General features: G+C 43.6%; 3 protein-coding genes and 1 long non-coding RNA gene across 9 annotated transcripts; all 4 read right to left on the bottom strand.

Annotated features, from left to right (window-relative positions):
• Positions 1-759: 759 nt before the first annotated feature.
• LOC120062381 (zinc finger and SCAN domain-containing protein 21-like) lies at positions 760-21,200 on the bottom strand. 4 transcript variants are annotated; one of them, XM_039012314.1, is made up of 3 exons: positions 21,105-21,200; positions 7,192-7,525; positions 760-1,748 (listed from the first exon to the last, which is right to left on the bottom strand). In XM_039012314.1, exons 2-3 carry the CDS (start codon positions 7,511-7,513, stop codon positions 889-891), a joined length of 1,182 nt encoding a protein of 393 aa, XP_038868242.1. In that variant the 5' UTR covers positions 7,514-7,525; positions 21,105-21,200; the 3' UTR covers positions 760-888. The 4 variants fall into 4 exon arrangements, with proteins under 4 accessions (XP_038868242.1, XP_038868244.1, XP_038868243.1 ...); XM_039012316.1 differs by lacking the exon at positions 7,192-7,525 and adding an exon at positions 20,294-20,706 and having other exon boundaries at positions 760-1,233; positions 20,783-21,200; XM_039012315.1 differs by lacking the exon at positions 7,192-7,525 and having other exon boundaries at positions 20,783-21,200.
• On the bottom strand, positions 8,859-11,874 carry LOC120062380 (zinc finger protein 316-like). 2 transcript variants are annotated; one of them, XM_039012312.1, is made up of 3 exons: positions 11,578-11,874; positions 9,889-10,373; positions 8,859-9,817 (listed from the first exon to the last, which is right to left on the bottom strand). In XM_039012312.1, exons 2-3 carry the CDS (start codon positions 10,208-10,210, stop codon positions 8,973-8,975), a joined length of 1,167 nt encoding a protein of 388 aa, XP_038868240.1. In that variant the 5' UTR covers positions 10,211-10,373; positions 11,578-11,874; the 3' UTR covers positions 8,859-8,972. The 2 variants fall into 2 exon arrangements, with proteins under 2 accessions (XP_038868240.1, XP_038868239.1); XM_039012311.1 differs by having other exon boundaries at positions 9,889-10,390.
• On the bottom strand, positions 13,703-15,475 carry LOC120062383. Its single transcript, XR_005478394.1, has 3 exons — positions 15,327-15,475; positions 14,717-15,078; positions 13,703-14,648 (listed from the first exon to the last, which is right to left on the bottom strand). It is a non-coding gene; the product is annotated as an uncharacterized LOC120062383 (long non-coding RNA).
• LOC120062382 (zinc finger protein 629-like) lies at positions 16,466-19,191 on the bottom strand. Of its 2 annotated transcripts, none has more exons than XM_039012319.1 (3): positions 19,021-19,191; positions 17,996-18,440; positions 16,466-17,921 (listed from the first exon to the last, which is right to left on the bottom strand). In XM_039012319.1, exons 2-3 carry the CDS (start codon positions 18,315-18,317, stop codon positions 17,185-17,187), a joined length of 1,059 nt encoding a protein of 352 aa, XP_038868247.1. In that variant the 5' UTR covers positions 18,318-18,440; positions 19,021-19,191; the 3' UTR covers positions 16,466-17,184. The 2 variants fall into 2 exon arrangements, with proteins under 2 accessions (XP_038868247.1, XP_038868246.1); XM_039012318.1 differs by having other exon boundaries at positions 17,996-18,511.
• Positions 21,201-22,489: the final 1,289 nt, after the last annotated feature.

Here is a 22,489-nt window from a genome sequence, read left to right on the forward strand (position 1 = left end):
CACTATTTAAATTTATTTAGTCCTACCTCGGGCCAACAACCTGAAAGAATGGGACACCGCCACTTAGCACACCCTGTAACTCTTCTGATGTCAAGTCTCGCACATCCAAATACTTCTCTGCAGCTGCCACCACAACCTCAATTGTCTGCGACTTACGTTCCATCCCTGCAGTACAGTTGATAACCATTGCTATAAATTCTAAAAATCCAATCTTACTGAAACATATATCACTTGTACTGGTACATATCTACAACTCACACCACTTCTCTCAGGATCTCTCCCCCTTGACCGATTTTCCTCTACTTCCTTCACTGCCTCAGCATACAACTATTTCTGCACTACTCTAACCCTGGAAACCTCAACCTGCTTCTCTCGCGCTGAACATTTCTGATGCCAAGCCCCGTGGGCACCCCTGCAATTAACCTCCCTCCTACACACTGCTGCCACATGCCCATAAGCTTGACACCTGTAACAATGTAATGTATTCGGCACAAATGCTCGTACAGGTCTGTGACATCGAGGTGATCATACTGCGAATGTGCGGGAACTCATAAATCTTTTTCTTTGAGGAGAGAATCTCTGTCAAATGTATTTATTTCCCCGAGGAAGATATCTGTTACTCTGTGGGCCATTGTGGTTTGGACAAGGCTACTTACATTTGACCATTTTACTTTTAAGATGCGTGTGTGTGTGTGTGTGTGTGTGTGTGTGTCACAGTTACACCGTTTGACCAACAATTTAAGAAAGGATGAGAATAACTTATTTACAAAGTTTTATTCCTCTCAACATTAAATGAATCAGCAACTATAGATACATTGAACATAGTACACGTTGGCAGTTATTTCCCCCCCTCTGATTTTCTAAATCAACCTGCTTCATCTCAAAGGTCTACCTTGCTGCATGAATCTGTTCATGTATTTTCAGGTCAGCTCTAGAATAGAATCTGTTCCCACAGTCCGTGCAGTTGTAAGGCCTCTCTGCAGTGTGAAGGACCCTGTGTTTCTCCAAGCCGCTCTGAAGGCTGAAGCTCTTCCCACACTGAGAGCAGCTGAATGCCCTCTCCCTCATGTGGCGCTGCATGTGTACCCTGAAGTGGCACATGTACACAAAGCCCATACCGCACTGGGAGCAGGTGAAGGCCTTCTTCCCTGTGTGGTGGTACTTCTGGTGGTCTTTCAGGTTTCGGAGCTGAGGGAAGCTCTTCCCACAGTGTGGACAGCTGAAGGGTTTGACCCTCAGCTGTGCCGTTGTGTTGATGCTTTCGAGGGCCCCCACAGCATGCGCTGTCCCCTGGGTGGGTATCACTGACCTTGAAAGTAGGAGCTGCTCCTTCATGATCCATGGTGTGGGAGGTAGTGGAGGCTCCCTGGCCAATGGTGCTGGAGGTAGAGGTGGAGGCTCACTGCCCCATGGTGCTGGAGGAAAAGGCTCACTGGCCCATGGTGCTGGGAGTGGAGGTGGAGGCTGAGGCTCACTGGTCCAAGCCCCAGCATGTGAGCTCAATCTCTGCAGACGACTCAGGCTCACTATGGAGGCATCTGTGGATGTGACCATCTGGGTAACCAGATCCTCCCAGTCATTGGGCTCTTCTTTGATATGGACCACATGGGCCTCACTCTCGTCCATCCTTTCAGAGACACAGAAAGAGCTAGGTGTGGCCATTTCCTGTGGACCCTCTCTCTCTGGAAGAGCGCTGTGTCCACCTGACTGGAACATCTCCTGTTTGATAACACAACCTTCCTCTGCTCCTGAGGATAGAACAGAAATAAGTTATAGATCCTATATCAGGTGTGTGTGTGTGTTAGTCTGATTAATCAGGCTGTAATACACAATTAATTGGTATATACAGCCTGAAACTAATGCCTGCAAAACTCTGTAAAATGTTCCTTAAAAGCCAGAATAGTGAATACAATTACATTTAAACTCTAGCGGTTGTCTGTGTGGTTTGTCCTTCAGCTGCTCAAAATTTGAGACAAAATATCCACAGTTAAGTACTGTTTTCTAAATTTTTTAAAGAGTTGGTAGGTATATGGTTCAGTTCAACACCGAAGTAAAGTCAGTTTTATATTTGATATTCGGTTCTCTCATCAATAGCTACTGAACCAAGCATGCCATGACAATGAAAAAAAATCTTACTTAAATTTAAAAAAGTGGATTGTTCTCCATCCTCCCGATTCAGAATATAAACATTTTATACCAATAAAAATAACTTTACCTCTGTGCCGAACCAAACCATATACCTACCGGCTCTTTAAAGTCGGGTAAACAATACTTTTCTGTGGATATTTTGTCTCAAATTTTGAGCAGCTGAAGGACAAACCGCACAGAAACCAGTATTCCCCCCGATGAACCATCAAAACAGGCAAAGCGCCAATACAGGACTAAGATCGAATCCTACTACACCGGCTCTGATGCGCATCGGATGTGGCAGGGCTGGCAAACTATTACGGATTACAAAGGGAAACCCAGCTGCAAGCTGCCCAGTGACACAAGCCTACCAGGAGCTAAATGCCTTCAATGGTCGCTACAAGGCAAGCAACACTGATCCATGCATGAGGGCACCAGCTGTTCCGGACAACTGTGTGATCACGCTCTCCGTAGCCGATGTGAGTAAGACCTTTAAACAGGTTAACATTCACAAGGCCGCAGGGCCAGACGGAGTACGAGGACGCGTACTCGGAGCATGCGTTGACCCGCTGGCAAGTGTCTTCACTGACATTTTCAACCTCTCCCAGACCCAGTCTGTAATACCTACATGTTTTAAGCAGATCACCATAGTCCCTGTGCCCAAGAACGCCAAGGTCTAAATGACTATCGCCCCGTAGCACTCACATCTGTAGCCATGAAATGCTCTGAAAGGCTGGTCATGGTTCACATCAACACCATCATCCCAGACACCCTGGACCCACTCCAATTCGCATACCGCCCCAACAGACCCACAGATGACACAATCTCTATTGCACTCCACACTGCCCTTTCCCACTTGGACAAAAGGAACACCTATGTGAGAATGCTGTTCCTTGACTACAGAGCAGCGTTCAACACCATAGTGCCCTCCAAGCCCATCACTAAGCTAAGGACCCTGGGACTGAACACATCCCTCTGCAACCGGATCCTGGACTTCCTGACGGGCCACCCCCAGGCGGTAAGCGTAGGCAACAACACGTCCGCCACGCTGACCCTCAATACGGGGGCCCCTCAGGGGTGTGTGCTTCCCCACCTGTACTGAAATCAAATAAAATTGTATTTGTCACATGCTTCGTGAACAACAGGTGTGTTCTAACAGTGAAATGCTTACACAACAATGTAAGCATGTAAGCAATAATAAATAATAGATACACAATGAGTAATGATAACTTGGCTACAGGGTAGAGTCAATGTGCAGTGGTACACGGTAATAGATGGAAAATATGTACATTTAACTAGGAATAAAATTACAGATAGTAAACAGTACCAGCAGCAGCATATGTGATGAGTCAAAAGTGTGTGGGGAGGGGGGCGGTATACCGTATTTTATGATATACCTGTATTGATGCAGGTACCGGTTTGGGTTTTTACTTTACCTTCTATGCCAGTATTTGAATGTTTAGTTTGTTAAATGTGATACGCCATGTGTAATGTCAATTTTTATAGTTTACTACGCTACTTGAGTCATCTCTCTCCGCTCTTCCTCTCCCTGCCACTTTCCACACAGACCTAGCCACGCCCCGTCACCCAGAGCGCATTTGATGTTCCTCAACCCCGAGACACTTACGTTCAGTCTGCATGGTCTACGCAGCACATGCAACAATGTTCATGACAACAATGCTGTTTTCACTTTGCTTCTTAATATAAATCCACTAGCGTTCTATAATGACACTATTGGTTTGTGCTTCTTCCATCAGCAAACAGCTAGTTTGTAATTTCTTTGCAAGTTGCCCTAAATCTTGTGACGCTAATAGCTAGCTAGCTAATAAATGTACTGAGTAAGAGCAAACGTAGCTAGCTAATACAGCCTGATAATACCAGTGATGGTGTAGACCTAAATCAGCATGTTGTTTGTGCAACAGTATCTTCTAAATCAAAGAGGAATATGCAAAGCAATAATTTATTAGCTACAGACTAAGAGAAAACATGCAATCTAACCAAAATTGAAAGGGTCCCGTAGGAAACACTTACCAAAACTTTAGTTCCTACCCTGTCACAATAACTCCTCCCTGGCATTTTAATTCGTTCTCATCTCAAACAACACCGTATTCAAAGTGCCCACTAATATATTCTAATTATAGAATTAGAATAGTCATTCTATTTCCATGATTTCAACAGTTTTGCTCTAATTCGCAAGTCAAATCGCAATTGCAACATTTGGTTAAAAATAATTCCTATATTATTTGCCCATATCGTGCAGACCTATGTGGCAGAGTGTTAATGATCTCATTTGAGCAGTGGTGTAAAGTACTTCAGTAAAAATACTTTCAAGTACTACTTGAGTAATTTTTTTTGGTATCTGTACTTTACTATTTTTGACAACTTTTACTTTTACTTCACTTCCTTCCTAAAGAAAATACTGTACTTTTTACTCCATACATTTTCCCTGACACCTAAAAGTACTCTTTACATTTTGAATGCTTAGCAGGACAGAAAATGGTCCAATTCACGCACTTGTCAAGAGAACATCCCTGGTCATCTACTGTCTCTGATCTGGAGGACTCACTAAACACAAATGCTTTGTTTGTAAATTATGTCTGAGTGTTGGAGTGTGCCCCTGGCTATCCGTAAATAAACATTTTATCCGTAAAGAAACATCTGGTTCGCTTAACATAGGGAATTTGAAATTATTTATACTTTTACTTCTGATACTTAAGTACATTTTATCAATTACATTTACTATTGATACTTAAGTATATTTTAAAACCAAATACTTTAAAACTTTTACTCAAGTAGTATTTTACTGGGTGACTTTCACTTGAGTAATTTTCAAATAACGCATCTTTACTTTTACTCAAGAATGACAATTGGGTACTTTTTCCACCACTGCAACTGAGTGCAGGAAATGCAGAAATGATAAGTGCTGAACTTTGTTTTGGGTGAAGTTGAATTGAACAGCATAAAACAATCAGAATGGAGAAACACTAATTGAAATCACTTAGAATGGATGTGTTGCCACCCTAGGATCACTCACTACTCATAAAGCAAATGTAGAACTTGTATTATTCAAAAACTAAAAATACCGTCAAATACCGTCCAATTAAAAAAAAAATACTGTGATATAATATTTTGTCCATATTGCCCAGCCCTAAGACTTGGTTAATAAGTACCGCTTTCCATGCGGTAGCATAGGGCCTTCCTCTGACATCATCTGGTATAAAGGTCCTGACTGGAAGGGAGCTCAGCCCAAGTGATGTACTGGGCTGTACGCACTACCCTCTGTAGCGCCTTGCAGTCGAATGCCAAGCAGTTGCCATACCAAGTGGTGATGCAGCCAGTCAAGATGCTCTTAATGGCGCAGCTGTAGATCTTTTTGAGGATCTGAGGGCCCATGCCAAATCTTTTCAGCCTCCTGAGGGGGAATAGGCATTGTTGTTCCCTCTTCACGACTGTGTTGGTGTGTTTGGACCAGTGGAGGCTGCTGAGGGAAGGACGGCTCATAATAATGGCCGGAACGAAGCAAATGGAATGGCATCAAACACATGGAAACCATGTGTTTTATGTATTTGATACCATTCCTCTAATTCCACCCCAGCCATTACCACGAGCCCATCCTCCCCAATTAAGGTGCCACCAACCTCCTGTGGTTTGGACCATGATAGATCCTTAGTGATGTGGGCACTGAGGACCTTGAAGCTCTCAACCCGCTACACAACAGCCCCGTCGATGTGAATGGGGGCTTGCTCGGCCCTCCGTTTCCTATAGCTCCTTTGTCTTGCTCAGATTGAGGGAGAGGTTGTTGTAATGGCACTACACTGCCAGATATCTGACCTCCTCCCTATAGGCTGTCTTATCGTCGTCGGTGATCATGCCTACCACAACCGTGTCAAGCAGCTCGATCACTGGGGCCAAGCTCCCTGCCCTCCAAGACCTCTTTACCAGGCAGTGTCAGAGGAAGGCCCTAAAACTGGTCAAAGACTCCAGCCACCTAAATCATAGACTGTTCTCTCTGCTACCACATGGCAAGTGATACCGATGCACAAAGTCTGGAACCAACAGGACCCTGAACAGCTTCTACCCACCCAAGCCTTAAGACTGCTAAAGAGTTAGGTAGCTATTGGGTAACTATTTTGCTATCTGGATTAGTGTTGTCACGATACCAGAATTTTGACTTCGATACCAGGTTGAGTATCACAATACTCAATACCACAAAAAAAAGGCATATTAGCCTAAGTCACAGAATGGCACTTGATCCAGACAGAGCAGTAGCTGAGTTTATCTGTTGGGCATTTTTTTGTTCAATATCATTATTATATTAGAACATTTTTACGTCCATTTTTTTTTAGAGCCATGTTTGCATTAATTGAATCAATTATACAATCAATTTGACTTCCAACCAATCTAACTACAAACAACATAATGGTAATAATTTATTTGAATGGTAAATCTCTATTTACACTGAATATTCTGACTCATCATATATGCTGCTGAAACTGTTGATGGTCTGTCAGTTTATTCCTAGTTATATGTACATATCTACCTGAAATACCTCGTACCCCTGCACATCGACTCGGTACTGGTACCCCATGTATATAGCAAAGTTATTACCTCATACCCCTGCACATTGACTCAGTACCCTGTGTATATAGCCAAGTTATTACCTCATACCCCTGCACATTAACTCAGTACTAGTACCCCTTGTTTATAGCCAAGTTATCGTTACTCATTGTTTATCTATTATTACGTGGGACTTTTTTAATATTTCCAAATGGTATTTCTCTCTGCACTGTTGGGAACGATTTGGAAGCATTTCACTGTTAGTCCACACACACACCTGTTGTTTACGAAGCATGTGATGAATAGCATTTGATTTTAATTTGAGTACGTTTAAATGACATTTTATTCATATTCTGGCTTGTAAGGAAAATGTACACAATTTTGCAGGTATACGTTTCAGGCTGTATATACCAATTAATTGTGCATTACAGCCTGATTAATCAGACTGTGTGTGTGTGTGTGTATATATATATATATATATATATATATATATATCTCCTCACTCACCTAACAGAGCCTCTTCCCTCTCCTCAGTGTCTCCAGCACAACCACAGCTCCTACACATCCCTGTCTGCGCTCTCTCTTCCCTCTTCTTTTTCTGCTCTCTCTCTTCAACTTCCCTCCTCTTCCTCTCCTCCTCTCCGTCCCTCCATCTCTGCTCACACTGCTGCAGCCTCTCCTTCAAGATTTCCACTTCCCGCTTGCTCCCGGTCACTTCCTTCAGGAAGCTGTCCTTCACCAGCCGAGTGATCTCATGCACAGCGGTTTTGAGGACTGTTTCCATGACTCCATTGAGCTGGTACTGGAAGGTGAGAATGGCCTCTGACATAACTGCAACAACATCAACACTGGAACCCCCCCCCCCCCCTTCCCTTATTGGTACCAGTCCCAGAGTTCACAGCCAGTCTTCTATGGATGAGCTGCCCCCCTTGTTTCCCAGTTTGGTTCACTATAATGGAAAGACTTGGATTTAGTCTCCTCCAGATGACAACAGTGCCCAGAGTCAGGTATCTCTTCCTCCTAGAAACAGGGGCAAGCTGTCAAATACACCAAATGTGGTCTTGATGTGCCTCAAATATCTTGTCAGTTATAGGAGGCTCACTTACCAATGATTTAGCGCAGAAACATGCTCGTAACTAACAAATTAATAAACCCGTACACCCCTTTTTACTTGTGGTTAGGTGTATGCATTTATCAAACTTGCTAGCTAGCTTTAGCTACAGCTAATAACACATTTGTAGTACTGCAGAATGTCTGTCCATTTCACAAAATATTCTTACCACTTCCCAAACGTTATTTGTTGTTCGTCATAAAAATCAGCTAGTTACAAATATCCTATCTCTCCTAGAACTGTACACATAAGTATCAAAGACAGGTAGCTAGCTAGCTACTGGAATAAGCTAGCAGCTACTAGATAGACGGCTACACCAAAGATATAACTAACCCAAGACGGTTAATCTGTGTCGTTTAGAGTGTGAGCAGATGAAGCATAGTGGGCAGAACAAGCAAGGAGATGGGCGAAGGCATGTACGAGCTAGCGATATCCTATTGGCACGTTGTAGCATTATTTCCATATTTCCGTTAGGGAACGGTCCTCTGTGAAGTCCGCGTGTGCACAAACTCAATTCGACCTTACATTGAGTTATTTAAAACGAGTGCATGTTGTCAAAGCGTCAAGTCTATAAAACCTAGTGCACTGTGTTCGTAACAGATTTTAATTTTGGGACCAGAAAAATTTATTCAGTTAAGATGTTTAATTGATTAGAAAATCAGACCAGTTTCACCTAGCTCCCACTACCCGCAACTATACTTCCTCTCACTACCATATTTGGGGGTGAGAAAACGTTCTAAACGGAGGATTCAGCGTTATAGCGCCTGTGACGTGTTACCCCTTCTGTCTTTGGCAAGACTGGAGAGGTTGGGGCCCGTCCCTCTGCTCTGTGACATCGAGGTGATCATACTGCGAATGCAATTGCGCAGAATTGGTACATATTTTTCTTCAATGTTGGAATCTCTGTCAGAGTAACATAAATGTATTTATTTGCCAGAGGAAGTTATGTGCCGTTTTGATTTGGACAAGGCCACTAACGTATTACTCTTTTACTTAAGATATGTCTTTGTGTGTAACAGTTAACGATATTGTTAAGAAAGGATGAGAATAATGAGAATAATTTCTATATAGTGTTTTATTCCTGTCAACATTAAAATGCATCAGCAACAATACATTGAACATAGTACACATGGGCAGTTATTCCCCCCTCTAATTTTCCAAATTAACCTGCTCCACCTCAAAGGTCTACCTTGCACTGTATTTGTTCATGTCTTTTCAGGTCCGATCTAGAATAGAATCTGTTCCCACAGTCCGTGCAGTGGTAAGGCCTCTCTGCAGTGTGAATGACCCTGTGTCTCTTCAAGCCGCTCTGAAGGCTGAAGCTCTTCCCACACTGAGAGCAGCTGAACGGCCTCTCCCCTGTGTGGCACTGCATGTGTACCCTGAGGTGGCACATGTACACAAAACCCTTACCACACTGTGAGCAGGTGAAGGCCTTCTTCCCTGTGTGGTGGTATTTCTGGTGGTCTTTCAGGTTTCGAAGCTGAGGGAAGCTCTTCCCACAGTGTGGGCAGGTGTAGGGTTTGACCTGTGCCGTTGTGTTGATGCTCAGGCCGTTGGGACAGGTCTCGAGGGCCCCCACAGCATGCTCTGTCCCCTGGTTGGGTATCACTGACCTTGGGAGTAAGTGCTGCTCCTTCCTGGTCCATGGTGGAGGCTCCCTGGCCAGAGGTGCTAGAGGCAGAGGTTCCCTGGACCATGGTGCTAGAGGCTGAGGATCACTGGCCCATGATGCTGGGAGTGGAGGCTGAGGCTCACTGGTCCATGCCCCAGGATTTGAGCTCAATCTCTGCAGACGACTCAGGCTCATTATGGGGGAATCTGTGGATGTGACCATCTGGTTTACCAAGTCCCCCCAGTCATCGGGCTCCTCTTTGATATGGACCACATGGTCCTCCCTCTCTACCATCCTCTCAGAGACACAGGAAGAGCCAGGCGTGGCTGTATCCTGTGGACCTTCTCCCGTGCTGGGTCCATCTGGCTGGAACATCTCCGGTTTGATATCAAAACCTTTCTCTGCTCCTGAGGACAGAACCAAACACAGTCAGAGATTCTATATTGTGTGTGTGCGTGTGCGTGTGCGTGGATCTCACCTAACAGTCTCTCTTCTCTCTCCTCAGTGTTTCCAGCACAACCACATCTCCTACACACCCCCCTCTGCTCTGTCTCTTCCCTCTTCTTTCTTTGCTCTTTCTCTTCAACTTCCCTCCTCTGCCGCTCCTCCTCTCCATCCCTCCATCTCTGCTCACACTGCTGCAGCCTCTCCTTCAAGATTTCCAATTCCTGCTTGCCACCTGTCACTTCTTCCAGGAAGTTGTCCTTCACCAGCCGAGTTATCTCATGCACAGCGGTTTTGAGGACCGTTTCCATGACTCCATTGAGCTGGTACTGGAAGGTGAGGATGGCCTCTGACATAGTTGCAACACTGGAAAATCCAATACCAGTCCCAAAGTTCACAGCCAGTCTTCTATGGATGAGCTGCCCTCCTTGTTTCCCAGTTTGTTTCACTACAAGGGAAAGACTGGGATTTAGCCTCCTCCAGATCACACCAGTGTCCAGAGAGTGAGGGATCTTCCTCCTGGAAACAGAGGCAAGCTGTCAAATACACCAAATGTGGTCTTAATGTGGCTCTAATACCTTGTCAGTAATAGCAAGCTCACCTACCAATGATTTAGCCCAGAAACATACTTGTAACAAACAATTAATAAACCCTTACTTACAGTGCTTTACACAATACCCCATAATGACAAAGCGAAAAACGTATTTTTCGAAATTGTTGCAAATAAAAAATATATATAAATACCTTATTTACATAAGTATTCAGACCCTTTGCTATGGGACTCGAAATTGAGATCAGGTGCATCCTGTTCCCATTGATCATCCTTGAGATGTTTCTACAACTTGATTTGAGTCCCCCTGGGTTAAATTCAATTGATTGTACATAATTTGGAAAGGCACACACCTGTCTATATAAGGTCCCTCAGTTGACAGTGCATGTCAGAACAAAAACCAAGCCATGAGGTTGAAGGAATTGTCCGTAGAGCTCCGAGGCACAAATGTGATATTTCAGTTATTTTTAATACATTTGCAAACATTCCTAAAAAATATGTTTGCCTTGTCATTATGAGGTATTGTGTGTAGATTGAGGCAGGAAAACAATTGAATCAATTTGAGAATAAAGCTGTAACATAACAAAATTTAGAAAAAGTCAAGGGGTCTGATTACTTTCCGAATGCACTGTACATCGCTTTTGGCTGTGGCTAGGTATACCAAATAATGCATTTCAAGTTTTCTAGCTAGTAGATGCTTTTGGCAACGCGTGTTGTGACAAAACGTCAAGGATCGTCCTATTAAACAGACTTTCCAAACGTAGGTCTGTTGTAGACCCATTCCCTCATGTCAAAATAAAAGTTCTGCACCTGCGACATATGTGGATAAATAAATAGTAACTTGTGGGGTAATTTTATTTTGACATGAGGTAAGGTTAGGCAGAGAGGAAGACCCACGTTTTGGAAGTATATTTAATAATAGGTTCCTTTAGATATGTCTCAAATTCCCCCGTCTTAATGACTAACCATCCTGCCCACCTCCACAGTACGTTTAACTGGAATTCTATTTAACTCCTGGCTTCCCACGGACGGTTGTTGTGCAACCCGATAGTGTAGATAGCAAGGCTAAATATGTAAATACACCCGCGTTGCTAACAGCTAAACAGCTATTGATAGTAACACGGGGTTGTGTAGCAGCTTTCTGACCATTTGACTCAAAAAATATATACTTACCACTTTCCAAACGTGTTTTTTTGTTGTGCTAAAACCCATCAACTAGTTACAAACATCGTAGCTATGTCTCTTAGAACTGCACAAAGAGGTAAAAGAGAAAGGTAGCAACTGTATTTTTTTAAGATGTCACGTTTTATACCGGAACTCCGAGGCATGCGTAGAAATCGTTAAGCAGTTTATTTCGAAGCAGTGTGCTGTTGCTTGTGTCGCTTTGTCAGAAGCACGTGATCAATGACGCCCGAAGCTTCGTTTTGTCGAACAACCACGTAATAGTTTTGCCATTGGTTTCGAGCCAAAAAGGCCACCCAAAGATTTTCTGTGGCTTCCCTGAGCACGCGCTGCGACGTGCGCGACGTCAACTGTAATTTGGCTGTTCTGAATTATTTTGACCAGCAGGTGCCACTAGTGTACAACGTGTTGATCAAAGCCTAGAGTAATGAACCTATATACTCGACACAATCGGCTGGAAATATCATTGCACTCCACACTGCCCTTTCCCACCAGGACAAAAGGAACACCTATGTGAGAATGCTGATCATTGACTACAGCTCAGCGTTCAACACCATAGTGCCCACGAAGCAAATCACTAAGCTACTGGATCCTGGACTTCCTGATGGGCAGCCCCCAGGTGGTAAGGTTAGGTAACAACATGTTCTTCAGCACTGGGGCCCCTCAGGGGTGTGTACTTAGTCCCCTCCTGTACTCCTTGTTCACCCATGACTGCGTGGCCAAACACAACTCCAACACCATAATTAAGTTTGCTGATGACACAACAGTGATCCCTGACAACGATGAGACAGCCTATAGGGAGGAGGTCAGAGAATTGGCAGTGTGGTGCCAGGACAACAACCTCTCCATCAATGTGAGCAAGACAAAGGAGCTGATTGTGGACTACAGTAAAAGGCAGGCCGAACAGGCCCCCATTAACATCAACGGGGCTGTAGAGGAGCGGGTCGAGAGTTTCAAGTCCCTTGGTGTCCACATCACCAACGAACTATCATTGTCCAAACACACCAAGACAGTCGTGAAGAGGGCACGGCAAAACCTTTTCCCCCTCGGGGGACTGAAAAGATTTGGCATGGGCCCCCAGATCCTCAAAAAGTTCTACAGCTGCACATTCGAGAGCATCCTGACCAGGTGCATCACCGCCTGGTATGGCAACTGCTTGGCATCTGACCGTAAGGCCCTACAGAGGGTAGTGCGTATGGCCCAGTACATCACTGGGGCCAAGCTTCCTGCCATCCAGGACCTATATAATAGGCGGTGTCAGAGGAAAGCCCATAAAATTGTCAGACTCCAGTCACCCAAGTCATAGACTTTTTTCTATGCTACCGCATAACAAGCGGTACCGGAGCGCCAAGTCTAGGACCAAAAGGCTCCTTAACAGCTTCTACCCTCAAGCCATAAGAACAATTAATCAAATGGCCACTGGACTATTACATTGACCTACCCCCCCCCCCCCCCCCCCCCCCCATTTGTTTTGTACACTGCTGCTACTCGTGGTTTATTATCTATGCATAGTCACTTCACCCCTACCTACATGTACAAATGACCTAAACTAACCTGTACCCACGTACATTGACTCGGTACCGGTACCTCTTGTATATAGCCTCGATATTGTTATATTATTGTGTTACTTGCTATTGTGTTACTTTTTATAATTGTTTACTTTAGTTTATATGGTAAATATTTTCTTATCTCTTCTTGAACTGCACTGTTGGTTAAGGGCTGGTAAGTAAGAATTTCACTGTAAGGTCTACACTTGTTGTATTTGGCGCATGTGACAAAGTTTGATTTGACTTGAAATGCTCAATGCTTCATGAAGCTTCGTTTCCCCATCACTACTGTATATTATAGCATAAATTAATCATTATAGCTAAACTAATAGCTAACTAACTAGACTGGTTGGGTTCCGCACCCCCTGATCTGTGACACAGAGGTGATCATACTGCCAATGCGATTGCACAGATCTGGTACATATTTCTTTCATGTTAGAATCTCTGTCTAAAGCACAGTTCCAAATGTATTTACTTGCCAGAGTAAGTTACTCTATGGGCCATTCGGGCTCAGACAAGGCTACTTGCTTATTACTCTTTTACTTTTAAGATATCTGTGTGTGTATGTAACAAATAACACTGTGTGACCAATCATTTATTAAGAAAGGATGAGAATAATTTATTCATAAAGAGTTTTATACCTCTCAACATTAAATGAATCAGCAACTAATAGATACATTGAACATAGTACACGTGGGCAGTTATTTCCTCTGATTTTCTAAATCAACCTGCTTCATCTCAAAGGTCTACCTTGCTGCATGAATCTATCTGTTCATGTCTTTTCAGGTCCGCTCTAGAATTGAATCTGTTACCACAGTCCGTGCAGTGGTAAGGTCTCTCTCTACAGTGTGAATGCCCATGTGTTTCATCAAGCCACTCTGAAGGCTGAAGCTCTTCCCACACTGAGAGCAGCTGAATGGCCTGTTCCCCGTGTGGCACTGCATGTGTACCCTGAAGTGGGACATGTACACAAAACCCTTACCACACTGGGAGCAGGTGAAGGCCTTCTTCCCTGTGTGGTGGTACTTCTGGTGGTCTTTCAGGTTTCGGAGCTGAGGGAAGCTCTTCCCACAGTGTGGACAGCTGAAGGGTTTGACCCTCAGATGTGCCGTTGTGTTGATCATCAGGCCATAGGGGCTGGTCTCGAGGGCCCCCACAGCATGCTCTGTCCCCTGGGTGGGTATAACTAACCTTGGGAGAAGGTCTTGCTTCTTCCTGGCCAATGGTAATGGAGGAAGAGGCTCCCTGGTCTATCCCCCATGATGTGAGCTCAATCTCTGTAGACGACTCAGGCTGATTATGGGGGAAACTGTGGATGTGATCATCTGGGAAACCAAGTCCCCCCAGTCATTGAGCTCTTCTTTGATATGGACCACTTGGGCCTTTGTCTCTTCCATCCTTTCAGAGACAAAGAGCTGGTTGTGGCCATTTCCTGTGGACCCTCTATCTCTGGGAAAGCACTGGGTCCACCTGGCTGGAACATCTCCTGTTTGATAACACAACCTTCCTCTTCTCCTGAGGATGGAACAGAACAAAGTTATAGATCCTATATCGTGTGGGTGTGTGCATCTCTCCTCACTCACCTGACAGTGCCTCTTCTATCTCCTCATTGTCTCCAGCACAACCACATCTCCTACACACCCCACTCTGCTCTTTCTCTTCAACTTCCCTCCTCTTCCTCTCCCCCTCTCTGTCTCTCCATCTCTGCTCACACTGCTGCAGCCTCTCCTTCAAGACTCCACCTCTTGCTTGCTCCGTGTCACTTCCTCCAGGAAGTTGTCCTTCACCAGCCGATTGATCTCATGCACAGCGGTTTTGAGGACCGTTTCCATGACTCCATTGAACTGGTACTGGAAGGTGAGGATGGCTTCTGACATAACTGCAACAACATCAACACTGCCTCCTCCAGATCACACCAGTGGCCAGAGAGTCAGGGATCTTCCGCCTGGAAACAGAGGTAAGCTGTCAAATACACCAAATGTGGTCTGGATGTGCCTCAAATATCTTGTCAGTAATAGGCATCTCACTTACAAATGATTTATCCCAGCAACATTCTTGTAACTAACACATTAATAAACCCTTACACCACATTTTACTTGTGGTTAGGTGTGCAAATAATGCATTTATCAAGCTTCCTAGCTAGCTTTAGCTACAGATAATAACAGCTCTGTCAATTTCACAAAATATTCTTACCACTTTCTGAACGTTGTTATTTGTTGTTCGTCAACAAATCAGCTAGTTACAAATATCCTATCTCTCCTAGAACTGTACACATACTTATCAAAGACAGCTAGCTAGCTATTGTAATAAGCTAACAGCTACTAGATAGACGGCTAGACCAAAGATATAACTAACCCAAGATGGTTCAACAATGACTTTTAGAGTGTGAGCAAATGAAGCATAGTGGGCAGAACAAGCAAGGAGATGGGCGAAGGCATGTACGAGCTAGCGATATCCTATTGGCACGTTGTAGCATTATTTCCCTATTTCCGTTAGGGAACGCCCCTCTGTGAAATTTGCGTATGCATAAACTAAATTCGACCTTTCAACCCTAAACAATTTTTTTAAACGTTTGCAGAGCGTCAAGTCTATAAAACCGAGTGCACTGTGTTCGTAACATATTTTCGTTTTGGGAACAGAAAAATATATTGAGATCAGATGTTTCATTGATGAGAAAATTAGCGGAATGTCGGCCCAGTTTCACCTAGTTCCCACTACCCACAACTAGACTTCCTCTCATTGCCATATTTGGTGGTGAGAAAACGTTCTAAATATATGCTTCACCTTTATAGCCCCTGTGACGTATCTGGGTTACCCCTTCTGTCTTTGGCTAGACTGGAGAAGGTTGGGTCCCGTCCCGCTGGTCTGTGACATCGAGGTGATCATACTGCAAATGCAATTGCGCAGAACTGGGAAATCTTATTCTTCAACGTTTGAATCTCTGTCAAATGCATTTATTTTAATGTTACTCTATGTGCCATTTTGATTCGGACAAGGCCACTTACTCAGGTTTATTTTGCTTAAGTTAATTGTTTGTAACAGTTAACACTGACCAATAATTTATTAAGAAAGGATGAGAATAATTTCTTCATATACTGTTTTATTCCTTTCAACATTAAATGCACCCTACTGCCAATGTGATTGCTTAGATCTGGTAAATATTTTTATTTGATGGTAGAATCTGTCTAAAGCACAGTTCCAAATGTATTTATGTGACAGAGTAAGTTACTCTATGGGCCATTCAGGCTCAATAAGCAAGGCTACTTGCTTATTACTCTTACTTTTAAGATATCTCTGTGTGTGTGTGTGTATGTGACAAATAAATAACACTGTGTGATCAATCATTTATTAAGAAAGGATGAGAATAATTTATTCAAAGAGTTTTATTCCTCTCAACATTAAATGCGTCAGCAACAACACATTGAACATAGTACACGTGGGCAGTTTTTTCCCCCCTCTAATTTTCTAAATCAACCTGCTTCTGCTCAAAGGTCTACCTTGCTGCATGAATCTGTTCATGTCTGCTCTAGAATTGAATCTGTTCCCACATTCCAAGCAATGGTAAGTATGGTAGTATTTCTAACCAAAAGGAGAAAGAAAATTATTCAAAACAACTTTATAAGATTTGCAAAAATGAAGCAATCAACCATCACAAAAAATAGTCAGAGTTGAAAAGCTCCATGAACAGAGCTGTCTTTTGCCTTTTATAGAAAGTACATCCTTTTATCTTTGTGACAGTTAGCAGATGTGCAGAAACAGGCCCTGGGAACAGAGTTGTAAGAAGTAATTTAGTTAATCTGTATAGATCATGATAGCTGATATCGCCTCCACTCTGTTCCTCCCTGCAAATCCCACATAGCTAAATTCCTGCCGATCGTAAACACAGGAGATCACATACTGTGTCACATCCAAGCAGCTCATAAATCTGTACGCTCAGATTTATGACTAAGTCACACAAGACAAGCCCGTATCAGTAAATCTAACATAACAGTAGACAATTCTCTTAAGTAAAAACAGCATAGTATGTCTAATTAAACAGTATAGTATGTAATTAATATTTAATTTCCACCACATAAGGCATCTCTGCAGTGTGAATGACCCTGTGTTTCTTTAAGCCACTCTGAAGGCTGAAGCTCTTCCCACACTGAGAGCAGCTGAACGGCCTGTCCCCCGTGTGGCGCTGCATGTGTACCCTGAAGTGGGACATGTACACAAAACCCTTACCACACTGTGAGCAGGTGAAGGCCTTCTTCCCTGTGTGGTGGTACTTCTGATGGTGTTTGAGATTTCGGAGCTGAGGGAAGCTCTTCCCACAGTGTGGACAGCTGTAGGGTTTGACCCCGAGCTCTGCCATTGTGTTGATGCTCAGGCCATTGGGACTGGTCTCGAGGGCCCCTACAGCATGCTCTGTCCCCTGGGTGGGTATCAATGACCTTGGGAGTAGGTGCTGCTCCTTCCTGGTCCATGGTGCTGGAGGTAGAGGTGGAGGGTCCCTGGCCAATTGTGCTGGAGGTAGAGGCTCACTGGTCCATCCCCCAGGATGTGAGCTCAATCTCTGCAAATGACTCAGGCTCATCATGGGGGAATCTGGGGATGTGATCATCTGGGTAACCAAGTCCCCCCAGTCATCGGACTCCTCTTTGATATGGACCACCCTCTCTTCCATCCTTTCAGAGACACAGGAAGAGCTGGGTGTGGCCATTTCCTGTGGACACTCGCTCTCTGGGAGAGTGCTGGGTCCACCTGGCTGGAACATCTCCTGTTTGATAGCACAACCTTCCTCTTCTCCTGAGGATGGAACAGAACAAAGTTATAAATCCTATATCAGGTGTGTGTGTGTATGTATATCGCTCCTCACTCACCTAACCAAGCCTCTTCCCTCTCCTCAGTGTCTCCAGCACAACCACATCTTCTACATATCCCCCTCGGCTCGCACTCTTCCCTCTTCTTTTTCTGCTCTCTCTCTTCAACTTCCCTCCTCTTCCTCTCCTCCTCTCCGTCCCTCCATCTCTGCTCACACTGCTGCAGCCTCTCCTTCAAGACATCCACTTCCTGCTTGCTCCATGTCACTTCCTCCAGGAAGCTGTCCTTCACCAGCCGAGTGATCTCATGCACAGCAGTTTTTAGGACTGTTTCCATGACTCCATTGAGCTGGTACTGGAAGGTGAGGATGGCCTCTGACATAGTTGCAACAACATCAATCCAACACTGGAAAATCAACCCCCCTTCCCTTATTGGTACCAGTGCCAGAGTTCACAGCCAGTCTTCTATGGATGAGCTGCCCCCCTTGTTTCCCAGTTTGGTTCACTATAATGGAAAGACTTGGATTTAGCCTCCTCCAGATCACACCAGTGCCCAGAGTCAGGTATCTCTTCCTCCTGGAAATATGGGCAAGCGTTCAAATACACTAAATGTGGTATTAATGTGCTTCAAATATCTTGTCAGTAATAGAAGGTTCACCTACCAATAATTTAGCCCTGAAACATGATTGTGACGAACAAATTAATAAACCTTTACTTACACCACGTTTGGCTGTGGTTAGGTAAACCACATACCGTTATCGCATTTCAAGCTTGCTAACTAGTAGGTGCTTTTAGCAACGCATGTGTATTTACATACACTGTTTAATAATACAATCATTTAGATATGTCTCAAATTCCCCCACCATAATGACTAACCGTCCTGCCCTCCAGCACAGTAAGTTGAAATGGAATTGTATTTTACTCCTGGCTTCCACCGGACTGTTTCTGTGCCACCCAATACAATAGAAAGCAACGCTAGAATGTAAATACACCCGCGTTTCTAATAGCACCTAGCTAACTAAGCTAATAACACAGGGTTGTGTAGCAGCTTTCTGACCATTTGACACAAAGAAAAATATGCTTACCACTTTACAAACGTTATTTTTGGTGTGCGTCAACAAATCAACTAGTTACAAAACCTCCTACCTATCTCTACTAGAACTGTACAGAGGTAAAAGAGACATGCAGCTACTATATATTAGTGATGTCACGTTTTATACTGGAACTCTGAGGCATGCGTAGAAGTAGCTAAACAGATTATTTCGAAGCAGTGGACGGATGCTTGTATTGCTTTGTCAGAAGCACGTGATCAATGACGTCCGAATCGTCGTTTTGTCGAACCACCTGATTTGTTTCCGTAGAAGACAAAAAAATTACCCCAAATATTTTATCTGCGGCTACCCTGCGCGTGCGACGTCAACTGTAATAATTTGGCTATTGTAAATTATTTTTACCAGCAGCTGCCACTAGTGTACGTGTTGATCAAAGCCAAGAGTAATGAACATATTTTCGACCCAATTAGCTTGAAATGCTCAATGCTTCAGGAAGCTTCGTTTCCCGAACACTACTGTATATTATAGCACAGATGATACATTATAGCTAAACTAATACCTAACTAGACTGTAGAGGATGGGTCCCTCCCACACTGATCTGTGACATCGAGGTGATTATACTGCCAATGCAATTGCACCGATCTGGTAAATATTTTTATTTGATGTGACAATCTGTCTAAAGCACAGTTCCAAATGTATTTATTTGCCTAAGTTGCTCTATGGACCATTCGGGGTCAGACAAGGCTACTTGCTTATTACTCTTACTTTTAAGAGATCTGTGTGTGTGTATGTAACAATTAAATAACACTGTGTGACCAACCATTTATTCAGAAAGGATGAGAATCATGTATTCAAAGACTTTTATTCCTTTCAACATTAAATTAATCAGCAACTATAGATACATTGAACATAGTACACGTGGGCAGTTATTTTCGAAATCAACCTGCTTCATCTCAAAGGTCTACCTTGCTGCATGAATCTGTTCATGTCTTTTCAGGTCCGCTCTAGAATTGAATCTGTTACCACAGTCCGTGCAGTGGTAAGGCATCTCTGCAGTGTGAATGACCCTGTGTCTCTTCAAGCCGCTCTGAAGGCTGAAGCTCTTCCCACACTGAGAGCAGCTGAACGGCCTCTCCCCTGTGTGGCACTGCATGTGTACCCTGAGGTGGGACATGTACACAAAACCCTTACCACACTGGGAGCAGGTGAAGGCCTTCTTCCCTGTGTGGTGGTACTTCTGGTGGTCTTTCAGGTTTCGGAGCTGAGGGAAGCTCTTCCCACAGTGTGGACAGCTGAAGGGTTTGACCCCCAGCTCTGCCGTTGTGTTGATCATCAGCCCGTAGGGGCTGTCCTCGAGGGCACCCACAGCATGCTCTGTTCCCTGGGTGGGTATCACTGACCTTGGGAGTAGGTGCTGCTCTTTTCTGGTCCATGGTGCTGGTACTGTAGGAAGAAGTTCACTGGCCCCATGATGTGACTTCAATCTCTCCAGACGACTCTGGCTCATTATGGGGGAATATGTGGATGTGGTCATCTGGGTAACCAGATCCCCCCAGTCATCAGGCTCCTCTTTGATGCGGATGACATGGGCCTCCCTCTCTTCCATCCTTTCAGAGACACAGGAAGAGCTGGGTGTAACCGTTTCCTCTCTCTCTGGGAGAGTGCTGGGTACACCTGGCTGGAAGATCTCCTGTTTGATAACACAACCTTCCTCTGCTGCTGAGGACAAAACAGTAGGAAGTTATAGATCCTATATCATTTGTGTGTGTGTATCTATATATATCTTCTCACTCACCTAACAGAGCCTCTTCTCTCTCCTCAGTGTCTCCAGCACAACCACATCTCCTACACATCCCCCTCTGCTCTCTCTCTTCCCTCTTCTTTCTCTGCTCTTTATCTTCCCTCCTCTTCTCCTCTCCATCCCTCCATCTGTGTTCACACTGCTGCAGCCTCTCCTTCAAGATGTCCACTTCCCGCTTGCTCCCTGTCACTTCTTCCAGGAAGTTGTCCTTCACCAGCCGAGTGATCTCATGCACAGCGGTTTTGAGGACTGTTTCCATGACTCCATTGAGCTGGTACTGGAAGGTGAGAATGGCCTCTGACATAACTGCAACAACATCAATCCAACACTGGAAAAAAACACTTCACTTCCAAAGTTCAACAAGCTATGAAACTGGCACGTAGCTTCCAGATTACACCAGCACCAAGGGAGTCCACCTGGAAACAGGAACAAACTGTCAAATACATGATACGGGAGACCTTGCAGTGTGGACTGTCATCTTGCCAGTGAAATAGGGAAGCTCAGCGACCAATAGTCATTCAGGCAAACAAAATGTTTAGCTATTAGCAATAGCTAGATATTTAAGACATTATTAGCGTCATAGCTAGTTAGCACTACCAGAGCTACTAGTTAGCTAGATAGCAGAATTTTGTCCTGCTTTTCTTGCTAGCACAGTAGCAAATGTTATCAAGTTAGCTAACCTAGCTAACTTGTGATACCACAGGAGTGGTAGCAGCTTCATTTGACTCGAATAGAAAGTATCCTTAATACTTGCCAAACTCTGACACATGTTTCGTGTCAATCAGCTAGTTGGAAACGTTCAATCTCTCATCCTAGTGCCACGAAGTGTGTAACAATATGTGCTGACTGTACACAGGTAACGTTAGCTAGCTAACAACGTTAGACGACTGGGTCCCGCCCCCTGGCACGTGCTTCAAGGGGATCATCATGAGAAGGTGATTGCGCAGATGTTGTCTCCAGAATGGATATTCGATTAAAAAAATAAGTCTCTTTATTTTCGTAACTGGTTTGAGAACACAATTATTTTGGTTGGTCAGTTACTGAATGAGGATGGATATCTACTCTCATATGCAGAATTTCTTGATAAATTTAGAATTCCAATAACCCTGAAGAATATGCAATTGTTTTTGATGCGATTCCAAGGAGGGTTGCATTTCTTTTAAATTCCTCTGTGGTTGATGTAAGTAACATAGATTTACATGAAAATATATTCATTGGCAATATTAACATCAAAGATAAATGTAGTAATAAACAGATTAGGAATATTGTTTGTGATACTACAATTCCTTCAGGAAGATTTTTTTGGTTGAATATCTATGGTGATATACAATGGTGGAAAGCATGGAAAATAACTAACAAATATTGTATCAGTAACAAGGTAAAGGAAGTTTCATTTAAAATATTACATAGAATTTATCCTGTGAAACATGTTTTGGAAAGATTCAAGCTGAATATTGACTATAATTGTGATTTCTGATGTGATTTTTTTGCCTGTATTTATAGTATAATTTTTTGGATTGACATACAGAACTTTGTTACAAAACAAATAGGACCGGTTGTACAATTTAATGGTTTTGATATTATGATTTTTTAAAGAAATTCTGACATTGATAAAGATGTAGTATATTTAATTCAACTGCTAATAATATTAGGTACATTTGATATTCACAAATGCAAATGGTCTAATTCAAAAGGTAACTT

Source organism: Salvelinus namaycush, chromosome 17, assembly GCF_016432855.1.
Source record: "Salvelinus namaycush isolate Seneca chromosome 17, SaNama_1.0, whole genome shotgun sequence".
In the NCBI taxonomy this organism is placed as follows: Eukaryota; Metazoa; Chordata; class Actinopteri; order Salmoniformes; family Salmonidae; genus Salvelinus; species Salvelinus namaycush.